This window comes from Filicampus tigris, chromosome 17 (assembly GCF_054856515.1).
Source record: "Filicampus tigris isolate MCC_2025a chromosome 17, RoL_Ftig_1.0, whole genome shotgun sequence".
Classification (NCBI taxonomy): Eukaryota; Metazoa; Chordata; class Actinopteri; order Syngnathiformes; family Syngnathidae; genus Filicampus; species Filicampus tigris.
The window spans coordinates 14,415,528-14,427,874 of NC_141233.1; the positions used below are offsets into that span (position 1 = coordinate 14,415,528).

General features: G+C 42.0%; 1 protein-coding gene and 1 long non-coding RNA gene across 2 annotated transcripts in view; one reads left to right on the plus strand and one right to left on the minus strand.

Annotated features, from left to right (window-relative positions):
• The window catches only part of LOC147133531 (uncharacterized), an 8,527-nt gene extending 3,691 nt beyond the window's left edge, over positions 1-4,836 (minus strand). Inside the window, exons 1-2 of the long non-coding RNA XR_015090293.1 lie at positions 4,696-4,836; positions 1,427-2,406 (exon numbers count right to left, since the gene is read on the minus strand). This is a non-coding gene — a long non-coding RNA (uncharacterized LOC147133531). The remainder of the gene's footprint in view (positions 1-1,426; positions 2,407-4,695) is intronic.
• Positions 1-12,299, plus strand: part of dhrs11a (dehydrogenase/reductase 11a) — a 16,875-nt gene extending 4,576 nt beyond the window's left edge. Inside the window, exons 2-7 of the mRNA XM_086056989.1 lie at positions 7,217-7,426; positions 8,206-8,300; positions 8,883-9,012; positions 10,169-10,261; positions 10,336-10,401; positions 10,492-12,299. Of these exons, the coding sequence (XP_085913115.1) occupies positions 7,217-7,426; positions 8,206-8,300; positions 8,883-9,012; positions 10,169-10,261; positions 10,336-10,401; positions 10,492-10,533 (636 nt within the window). The 3' untranslated portion in view covers positions 10,534-12,299. The remainder of the gene's footprint in view (positions 1-7,216; positions 7,427-8,205; positions 8,301-8,882; positions 9,013-10,168; positions 10,262-10,335; positions 10,402-10,491) is intronic.
• Positions 12,300-12,347: the final 48 nt, after the last annotated feature.

Genomic DNA, 12,347 nt, shown 5'->3' on the forward strand with positions numbered 1-12,347 from the left:
GTTGCATAGTAGCCTATGAACAAACATTGTGGCGGCCGGCTTGACTAGGCTAGCTCCCCGCTAACGTAACGGCCGCACCTTGGGACGGCCGAACATGTGGCAGGAGGACAAGGGTCCGTCAAAATATGTCCTTATGCGACTTTTTTTTTTGAGTACAGTATCTTGTTTCAGTTTTGAACCCAAGTTTAATGCATAAAATAGTCAATATTGTCAGGCTTTTTGTTTGCTATTATGTAATTGCCCAAGTGTTTTTTCCGTCTGCAAATCCGTCCCGGCCACTTCATGCAGGTAGCGTCTGGACCGTCTGTCATTTTGATGCCACAATAAATAGATTTCATTCTGGAAAGCATTTGAAGTGGGTCAGGTCAGACCACTTTACTCTCTTGTCTCACACTCATCAGCCTCTCTTGGTGTTTTCATTTCTCTATTGCTGTACACAGGAGCCAGCTTTTCCACTGTCAATAAGGACTTAATCAAACCAATAATAATCCATCATGTCCTTGGATTCGAAAAAGAAGAAGCGCGACAACAACAATCTTTTGAGCTAAGTGCACGTCTTCTAAAAGCAACCACCGAGAATTTGGTTTAAGGTGGATTGGCTGTAGACAGATTTTTTTTTTTTTTTTAACCGTCGTATCATCACCTCTTTCTTGGCAATTGTAAAAAAAAACAAAAAACAGAAAAAAACATTAAAGCCACAACTTGTATGTTTCCCCTTCCATTCCTGTTATTGTACTTACTGCATTATCTAAGGTTATGTCATTTGTCGGTTGTGTCTTTCATCAGTTGTTCACCATAATCTCATGAGGTCACCAGTCTATTGCGGCTGGGCAGCCCGGTGACCCCAATGAGTCGCCCCACCTTTCTTGCGCCACCGATGTGCTGTCCTTTCTGGGCTTATCACTTTTCAAGGTTTAAGATTTACTGACCTCGACACTCCCTGGTCGGGCCTCCTGCTATAATAGGTGGGGTGATTCCTGTCCTGTCTTGTTGAAGACAATGCATGTGCTTCTACTTCTCCGTGCACTTACATGTGGGGGCTCTCTGATTGGAGGGGAAATGTAAAAGTTTCACTTCTCCGACCACAGTTGGTGCACCTCCACTAATGACGGATTCACCATCTGCTGAATCTGCCCTATTTGAACCCAATGCAAAATCGCCATTGATGAAAAACTGAAATCTTAAGACCAGCATCGTCAAATCAAAAGCTAAGGTACCACAAACTGAAAATATTGATGGTGAGTGCAAACTACCGTAGTTACTGTATGTAAAACTACATACATTGATAATGTTCAAACGGAACATCGTGGCGCACCAAGTGTTTGTTTTTGTTTGTTTGTATGTTTGCAAGCAAGCTGCTTTCAGGTTAATGGAGAGTGACATAATACAGCACATTAGGATTAAAAGGACAGGACTGTCACTGTACCATTTGCATTCTTGAGCGGGGCGGGGGGATACACAGTCCGGGAGGTCTGCACAGTTGCGAATGTGTCGTCGTAGAGAGTTCCAGATGGTGGGGGCGGCAACAGAGAAGTCCCGGTCCCCCCCAGGTTCTGTGCTTGGTCGTGGGGATGGCAAGGAGGTTTGCATTTGACGAGCGGAGGGTGCGGGAAGGAGTGTAAGAGTGGAGAAGGTCGCAGAGGCCTTCGGGGACACTTGGAGTTCGGAGACGGGGCTACTTTAGAGCTGCGTATCATATTTTCTTCTGTAGCTACGGGCAAAGTCTCAAACAATTCCTAGAATGACCTAGCGCTCTTAGACACTGCTGTGAACTGAAACAAGAAATGAATCGCAAATCAATCAAAAGTATTATTTTGTGGCGGCAGGATTTTCCGCCTCTTGTATTACCACTCATATGATCTGCGTATCTACAGCATGTTGCGCGCAGTGAGTGTGTATCAGCGACAGGGAACAACGGTTCGAGAACGGTGTTGATTTGTAAACATGAAGTCGACAAGGTGACCAGAGGTTGAGCTCTGTGGGATCCAGATTGACTTGAGCTCCCATGAAGTAACATTACGTTGTTGATCTGGGAAGGAAGAGCCACCATATATTACAGACTGCTTAAACTCTCTGCTCTAAAGGTGTCATCTTACATGCTGAATGATGAGGGAACTACTGTAGTAGGCATTGGTGCCGGCAGCCAGGCCCACAATGAGAGTGGATAGCAGGCATTGTTTACTTGCATTTTTATCGTACCACTTCACGATAAATGACATCTCAAGGCACTTTCTGAATTTGCGTTATGCCTATCAGCTAGTTTGAGATCAGTTGCCACTGAATCGCCCCAATCAAAATTGCCATGTTCACTCCGGGTCATCTGGGATCGACTCCAGAAAATGCATGGATGAGTACTTTTAACATGCGGGGTCACCAGGATGTACTTCAAGCCTCAGCATGTCTCTCCTGCAAACAAAAGAGGCATTTTTTTTTTTGTCACATGATTACCCTGTGAACGTACGGATAAAGGCCGCTCTCACCCTACTGCTGACACAAACGTTCCATGCAGCTTCACCTCCCTGATTATTAGGAAGTTTTGTTTGGGGGAATACAACCTTACCACACTGGTTGCACCTGTCTGTTATAATACACCTACCTCCCCCATCGCTCACGTTCAGTCCGTCTATCCTCGTCATATACACTCTCCCTTTCACACTGCACTTAGCACAGCACAGCGAGGCGCGCCTTCGACCCGCCCGTATGTGCTACCGCGGCGCAAGGGCACAACGCCGTGATGCACCCGAATCGAAAAAAAAATCTTCAATTCGGACGGATGACGTACCGTGCCGTATCGCCTCCTTTGCGCCATTATTACATTATAAACACAGCCAAGGCTTTACAAATACATATTGCCGATGTCAGCCTAGTGTTTAGGTCCAAACTATTGGGGGGAAAAGCACCAGGCTACTTCCAGTTTGTTCACGTGGCAACGAGCGCCAAATATGGGCAAGCTTGGCGCCGTGCCGCCCGTGCCACCCTGCACGGTTCCCTGCGGCGCGCGCCCCGCCAACTCCGTGCTCCGTATTACTTCATATTCTCGGAATGGCTCCAAAGTGAGGTTTCTAGATGTCCTAAACATATCATGTTGTTCCTTGCTCATTCAACCATGAGCTCCTGAGAACAGACGCTTATCTTCCCATCTCGATTAGACTATGCCAAGCAAAGTGTTATAAAACCATCTTGTTCAACCTTTAGACCTTTTACTTGCAGTGAATGATAATCACTTAACTATCCACACCACTGCAAAGCCAACAGTCCAAAACTCACCTTTAAAGTTCAATACATTATACTTCAGGAGTCCGTCCCTCCTCCGGGTCAATTACTTTCAGTCATTTTTTTTTTTTTTTTGCTCTCGTGTTTCAAGAGCAGTAATGACTCATTAATGATGACGAAAATCCATCATGACAGGCAAAATTCGTTTTTGTGCCTGAGTCCTATGAACCGAGCAGCTTGTCATTGTTATAACATTTGGAAGAAGGTCTCCAGCTCCCAGACCTCTTCTAGGAAAATGGGGTACAAACGCTGTATTTAAACCCTCTGTCATCGAGCGAGTTGAGTTCTACTGTGTCAGTTGAAGACAAAGGTAATTTATCCACTCTCTGTTCAGACAAAATGAAGGTGAGGTGTTGACCAAAGCAAACATTACTGAGTTACAGAAAATAAATCAATCGTTCCGCTAAGGTTGGCGAGGCCAGCAATTGCAGAAAAAACATGTTTTGCTTGATTTAGCTCGTCATTAAGTGCCTATCCTGTGTCAAATTTGGGATAGCACACCTAAAAAAACAACAAAAAAAACAGTTCTAGAAGAGGCCAGGGCCATTGTCACAGTGCGTTGAAATGACGCAGATGCAAAGAAATGAGGAGTTGGAAGGAGTTTGCTCACGGGTGACTGGTTCCAAGTCAGCCCTTCTTAAATCATTCACAAGCTCCAAAATAAAAATTACATGTTTCTAACGTTGTGGAATTAAAAAAAAAAAAAAGTTAATCCGAGGGAACTGGAGCAAGGATTTTAGTAAACAAAAACAAAAGAGAGTATTGCGTCTAGCATCAAACTTTATTATTATTTTTTTTTTTTTGTGGAGAAGCCAAGCTAAATTGATTTTTTAAAACAACAACAACAACTCTGCTGTGATGTAATTTATTGTGCAGACCTCAAAAGTCAAAACTCTGTGACAGTGGAGTGATTCTTTGTTTTGAATCAAACTAAGCCATCTGCTTTTACTTTGGAAAACAGTGGTCAGCATTTTTGCCCATTTTCAGATTTACGGACCCAATCAGCAACTGGATCATAACTAATTTATGTTCTTATTTTCTGCACTGTCCATTTGAAATAATGGCGTGTTTTTAACTGAAGAGATGGAAACGAAATTTTCAAAAATCAGATTCATCGAATAATCGACAAATTAATCAACAGATGAGTCAATTATTAAAGTCGTCGTTAATTGCAGCCTCATAATCTGGAGAACGACATCATTTAATACCTCTGCTTGTGTGTGTTTTCAGGATTACGTAAATATGAATTATCCCATCAGCATAGGACACTTTTGTTTACAATTTGCCTTTGCACACTCGAGTGGTCTTGTTCTGCACTCAATTCCGCGCTGACATTTCCTGTACACTTTTAAGTGTGTTCCAGAGAGACTGACTCGAAACATGTTTTTTCTGGTTCTCCCTCTTACGACACCGTACACTCACCTGAGGGTATCCTGTTACACTTTGGATGAAGATGAATGATTTGTGCGTGGGTGCATTTTCATGGCCGGTTGCTTTTTCGCAGGACAGCAAGCTCCAGTGCCATTGCAGTAGGCGTGGCCAGCCTGAGGGCCAATCCTGGTCGTGGTTATACAGCTGGTGCCCCCCCCCCACCCCCCAAGTCACGCAGACACACGGAGATTCACAGCCTGAGACTTCCTGTAGTTGGAGCTCGATCAAAGCCGGGTTGCTCCTCTGCTGAGTGCCTACTTTAACCTTACGAACATTACTTATTCTCTCGCTCTCAAAAGACTGCCCGGGCTCTTCTCTCTCTCTCTCTCTCTCTCTGATGCTTGACTTGTTTTTGGCCTTCTTGAGCACAGCATCACTTTAGGGGGTCCACTTCCTACAGGGGGCAAAATTGACAAAGGTCTCACTCTCGACAGCTGAAACAAGTATTGTCGGTGTTTTGGCGTTTTCGCAGATCTGTTCGGCTAATGCCTTCTCTCTCTGGATAATCCGGGCTAAACAGCTTAGAGACAGCAAGGGAATCTGCACACTCAAGTGTGAGATGAGGTGCTCAATTATCTATATGGTGGAAAAAGTCCAGTGGTTTTTTTTTTTTTTGTTTTTTTGTTTTTTTTCGGTGCGGCAAGGGGTGTCGTCATGAAGCTGGTTAGCAAAGTTCACATGAACCAACGTGCTTTCACCTAAGCTTCTATGGGGCAGGGTAAGCTCAGTACAATAAAACATCACTGAGTGAACAATAGGTGACAATCCACGGATTGTCTTTTGGGTGTCAGAGACGGGAGTGGAAAATGTCCGGAATGTTTCCGGTAAATTTCCATGGGATGTTAAGATAGGGAATGTTGGAACTGTATATTCGAGTACAGTTATAAACATTTAGTTTTGTCTTCAGTAAACATTCATGCAAATCAATTAAGCATGACATTTCCGCAGTTTTATTTTGTAGGTAGAATTCGATATGTTTTTAATATTTTATTGAACGACTGATTCTTTCACTGAAGAACAAAAACAAGAATGTTGGTGTCAGCATTGCTCATCCCGTCACTTAACCCATGAAGAAAATAATAAATAGCAAATATGCACTACTCTTTCTAAAGGTAAATACCTACAAAGTCTCATTCAGATTGTTAAATGAAAAATCGCAACTCAGTTTGAAAAAAAAAGAAATTTGGAAGTCACAAGTGCATGTAATGAGGAATGCACACTGAATGTAGTGGGCGTGGTCTCAATATTATAGACTGTGTTATATTCAACCATGCATTATTTGAACCGCTTGTCCTCATGAGGGTATATTATATTTATTATAATATTTATTAGACATCTTTTTATATATATATATATATATATATATATATATATATATATATATATATATATATATATATATATATATAACACAAAAATTTAACAAATGACATATTATTCATAATTCCATTTGAGGCACCAGTCAAAAATACAAAACCGAAAAACAATCTGCACAACTGAATTTGATTTCATTAGGTAATTGGTTGGATTTATGTGACAAGTTTTAGCAAAGATACCACAATCAGTCGATTTCGTCCGGAGGGATTTATTTTTTTTTTTCCATTTCTTGCTTGTCGCGAGTGAGCTGGAGCCCATCCCAGCTGACTCCTGGTGCGAATTTGGTCACACCTTGGACTGGTTGTCAGTAAATCGCAAGACATGTACGAAAGAAACAACCATTCATACTCACACATAAGCGACAAATTAAAGTCTTCGATTAGCTTAACATGCATGTTTTCGGAACGTGAGCGGAAGCTGGAGTACCTGTAGAAAACATGAAGACCCCACGCAGAAATCGGGATTCGAACCCCGAATTCAGAGCGACGGGACAGACATTCCAATTGCTACCCGCCTTCTAAATATTTCAAATTCCTCATAGTTGATTAAAGCAAGAGTCCACTGTCTGCTTGATAAATCATAGCTAATGATAGCTAAGCAATAAAACGAAACTCTGTGGTGATAGTGTGTTTGAGGAAGCCGCATGCTAACATGGTACGCTTACTCTGTAGTTTGCGCCTCCTCTCAGTCTCTCCTCAGTCCCGCCTTCACCGCCCGCATGCGCCACCTCCTGTCTGACTGGCAGCCTGAGATCAGGTGATTTGGTGCAGCTGTGCCTGGCAGCTTGTTTCAAATCTCACTGTGCTGGACAGACAGCTGACCCGGTTGGAGCATTGCCTGCTCGTGCAGCTTCCCAAGCGTGGCATCAAATAGATATCTATGTCGATTATATCCCTTTCATGCACAGTGGGCAGCTATTTAAAAGTTGTTTTAAGCCTATATTAATTCATCTGAAAAAAAAAAAATCGTTATATTATAAATCATATCATCAAATCATAATTCACGCATGAAAGGAATTTGACGTTCACGTTGCAATGTCGATTTGAACTCGATTAATTGCTGCAAGGGTTTCAAATGTTAGCGTTGTATGTTTCAATGTAGTTTTCATTTGTTTTTTTTGTTTTTCTTTTTTCAGAAGCTGGCGGCGGAATGTCAGAGCGCAGGTTACAGCGGCACACTGATCCCGTACAAGTGCGACCTGTCCAACGAGGAGGAGATCCTCTCCATGTTTTCGGCCATCAAAACGCTCCACAAGGGCGTGGACGTGTGCATCAACAACGCCGGGCTGGCCCACAACGAGCCCCTGCTCAGCGGGAAAACAGAAGGCTGGAGGAATATGATTGACGTGGGTAATCCGCACCATACATGAGCACCACGCTTGCGGCAAAACAAGATGGCGGAAAATTCGGAAGCCATTTAGAATACGGATGCTTGTTGGCATGATTGATTTTAGTCGATGGTCCATTTGAGGCGCGCAGAAGCAGTAAAACCTGTCCACTGTGTGTACAGTTTTTTGGAGTTGAAGAGTTAAAGCATAAATGTGTGGATCCATGGGTTTGCGCAAACACTGTTGCCCCCGCCCCCACCCTCACAGAAAATGCTCCATTGGCTCTGCGGAGTAGCCGTGGCCCGCTCATGAAAGCCGGCACTATTTCTTCTTGTTAGACCCAAGCATTCGGATTGATTGAGCTCTTGACCACGAAGGACCCCGCGCTCTCAAGTTTCCAGGGTCCAGCATCGCTAACGCTCGTCCATCTGTTGTCATGGCAGCCCAAATGACCCTGGAGTGCCAGTGTATTATTTTTAGCTTGTGTTTAATCTGCATGCTGACCCGATTTGGTCACCTTGCCCGAGCTTGCTTCACTGTGGAATTTAACCTTCCGTCCATCGGTTTCGCTACAGGCGCAGCTTAGACAGACAAGCAGGGCGCAAGTTGCGACGTGCCAACATGGAAAGCCAGCATACAGTAGGCAGCTAAACTGAACATGTATTTACAGACCCTCTTAAATACACTGCAAAGGGTCAAATATTTGGGAGATGACACATTTTGAAGCATGTGGAGAGCCGTTGGAAGATTTTTCCGATCCACGCTAGTTTAATTGGAGTTCTGTTTACGCTCTGCAGGTGAATGTCTTAGCGTTGTCCATCTGCACCCGGGAGGCTTACAAATCAATGAAGGAGAGGAACGTGGACGACGGCCATATCATCAATATCAACAGGTAAGTCGGACGAACCGGCAGCGCTCACTGTTCTGAGGTTCAAGGCTGGAATGTTGGCTTCGGCCATCCGGTGTGGAGTGTGCATGTTCTCTTTGTGCCTTTGTCATTATTTTCCGACAAACAGGCCAAAGATATACATGTTAGGTTAATCGAAGACTCTAAATTGTCCGCAGACTCCGGCTCACCCACAACATTAATAATGACAGGCAGTATAAAGGTGAGGAGCATTCACACTCACATTGACACCTATGGACAATTTTGTGTTGAGTCGACCTCACATGCATGTTTTCGGAATGTGGGAGTGGCCACAGAAAAAAAAAAATCACGCAAGCGCCGGGAGAACACGCATCCTCCACACAGGAAGGCCCGAGTCCAAAGTTGTAGTTTTTTATTTTATTTTTTTTTAATTTGATTTCATTTCCAGACTATTTTTTCAATTTTAATTGTAATCGTGTCATTCATTTTCCAATCCGCCCACCGTGCCGCCATCTGAGGTTCACATTTCGCCAAATCTGCGGCACTGAATTGTTTTTTGGCATTCTCAACTCCCACTGTACGCTACTCCTCCTCTTCCTCTTACAGTATGGCTGGCCATCGAGTGGTCCCGAGTGCTGACAAGCATTTCTACTGTGCCACCAAATATGCGGTGACCGCTCTGACTGAGGGAATAAGGCAAGAACTAAGGGAAGCAAACACCCACATCAGAGCCACTGTGAGTGTGTAATGCATGTCATGTGGTGAAAAGTGTCCTATGATCTATCGGTTGCAAATCCTTTTCCCCTTTCATTTTTCCGTGTGTCTCTGTATTAACTGGAAAATTGGTGTCGTTTTCATACAGGCTCATACATTTTGGAGTCACAACACCACACTGTCACATACATTCACTATTTTAGGAGTACAAGAAGTGCGTGTAAAAAATGTGCCTCTGCAGAGATAATTGTAATTTTGACTGACACTAGACATATTACTAAACAACGTGTTTATCCTTGTGGTTGTATTTAGTGGTGTAGTGTTGGTGTAGCTTTTTTTTAATTTTGTCCAGCAGGCCTCAACAAATTTAGGTTCCGGTAAACAATCGGTCGCAGAGGTTTTACAGTGAGAAAAGTCACACTTTTATCTGGAACATGCTCACATTCGTTGTTTTTAAAGCATCTTTTAGATTAATACATGATACAAAAAGTGAAGCGCCTTGTAATTTGGCTAATTTGATTTAAAAAAAAAAAAAAAAAAAAAAAAAAAAAAACTACTGTAATGTAATTTAAGAACATTTAAGGTGCATATCTCCAAACTCAGGATTGTATTGGGAAAACAAACAAATAACATGAATGATATAAATATTCAGTATACTACATGAATATACTTTTAACCTCGTAGGCCACTCGTCCTGGGTGACCTACGCATGGGGGGAAAAAAGTGAACGTCCGTAAAGTATTTCAGCTCTTGGAGGCAGCAGTTCAGTGTGTACAGTATGTGGCGCATTACACAAAAAAAACAAAAAAAAACTGAAGCCATCACTTGAAAATGGTTTTGGATCTCTGCCTTGCGTAGCTGGTCATGTTGTTGGCAGAGAAACTCAGCGGGGAGTAGTTATTATGTAAAGTGGTACTGGTACATAAAAGTGGGACAGAAGTACAGACTTTTTGGCTCACAGATTTTTTTTTAGGAATAGTCAGATAAACAAGACTTACTTGGTTGGTTAGTATAACACTTGGCAGGTACGCCACAGGCCTAACTAGTTGCGTACAGTCCATGAAAAAGTGCATAGTACGGCCTCTTTAAATTCAAAACTGTTCCCACAGCGCAGCCTGGATGGAAAGTAAATCATTTCTTATACGGTCTTCATTTCTGTTCTTTTCCTTTTTGTGTAGTGTATATCCCCTGGGATAGTGGAGACTGAATTTGCCTTCCGTCACCACAACAATGATCCAGAGAAAGCCGCCGCAGTGTACGAGAGTATGAAAGTAAGCAACAACTCTCCTTCGCATTTGCAATAGTATCCCTAGTACTGAAACATTACTTTTCCTCAAATGCGCAGTGTTTAAAAGCAGAAGACATAGCAAGTGCAGTCACATTTGTCCTCAGTGCCCCTCCTCATGTCCAGGTAATAATGTGCCTTCTTTTACTTATGTTCCGACTAGCCACATTTGACCTTGGGAATCGTGTCGTTGACGTGTCATCATTTTGCCGGCAGATTGGAGATGTTCAGATGAGGCCGGTTGAGCAGGTGTCCTAGCAGTGAAACGGTGGCAAGACGCTGCAGGAGGAGCCCCAAAGTCAGCAGCCTTGGTGACTCGTTAGCGACCTCTGCTGAGGGCGGGTGGGAGTTGGGTGGAGTAATAAATCAGCTACATTGGTTGGTTGGGATGTGGAGGAACGCAAGGAGTCAAGGAGGGCTGGAGGTCAGGTGGATGGAGGAAATGAAGGGTTCGGACCAAAACCACAGTGAAAATACTACTGAATGCAGCCACCAGTCGTTTGTTAACTGAGCCGACTCCAAAGTACAACAGGAGTCCATGCTGTGCTGTGTGGTCATCTAAATGACCATAACATCGCAGGAAGTCTATGCTATTGACTGCACATTTTATCCCTTTTTTTTTTTTTTTTTTAGGTCATATTACATATCTATTTGAAATGAAATGGTAATTGTTTGTTTATATTAATTCTTTTTGTTATTTTTATAATTATTTGACCTCCTGATTGATGATAGGCAGATCCGCTGTCATAGAAAAATAACTGTAGAAAGTACTGTGTTGTTTTCACTTTATTTAACTATTTAACATTCTGGAAGGCCTGCCACCTGTACTTACAATATCGACATATTCACTTGTTTTTTTAAAATTTTTATTTAAATCTGTCCACTGTTAGTTCTTATGTGCGGAGTCTAAAAATATATATATACATAGTAATTATAACTTTTTTTTGTGCATGTGCAATTCCTGCAATCTGACGATTGGGTGTTACTGTAAATTCTCGACTATAATACACACGTAAATATAATACGTGCCTCCAAAATTGCCCTCTCGAAGCTGGACCTTTCTTGTACCCTAACCTATAAAATTGCTTGTATCCATGTTCAAAGAATGGAGTACAGTAATTTGTATTTCATTCGTTTTTTGTTTTTTTTTGCTGGGGCAACCGGTCATGGCGGCAGTAGAAGTCCAGTAAAGTACTGACAGGTGAGGGCATACAGCTTTGAAATAAGTTGAGTTGTTGGTATAATGTTCACTAGGCATTATTTTGTTTCTACAGTGATGCAAGAAGGGGTATGTTTCCAGAGAAAAATGTTTAATGGTGGCCAATTGGAGATGGTGTTGTAATGGAAAGTAGGCTGAATACATCAGATAAACAGAAAAAAAACCCATTTAGCTTCAATAATTAATCGGTGACATGGAAGCCGAATCATTTCTTTAGTATACATCCACGCAATGTGACCATTTTTTTTCGTTTTCCCTGTACCTTAGTATAGTACGCACCATCCATTTTTGATGACATTTTTAGCATTAAAAATGAGTACTGTGTTATGCTTTAGAAATTACGGTAATTTCGGTCCAGCACTTTGAATTAATTAAATTCCAATGAGTTATTTGAAGACAGAATTCACACCAGTAGTATGTATGTATGCATATATATATATATATATATATATATATATATATATATATATATATATACATATATACACATACACATACACATACACATACACACACATACACACACACACACGGTACCGTATGTCATTTTAGTGGGAACTTATTAAATATTTAACATCTGTTGCCTGCCTATATGTAAACTAGACAGTGTCAATGCCTATATTGTATCAGACTTTATAATCATTGTACTCTGTACATGTAAAGTGTAAAGGAAACCTTTTACATGTGATGTGTTTATATTACACTTTACATGTCATCAGAGCAGCATGACCTGTGTACCTGATAACAGACTTTTATCATTTTAATCAGAAACATTGCATTCGACTTAATAAATGAGTCACCCACACTGAATTTGTCCTTGGTGGTTTATTTATCATTCTGGAAGGGGTGTATG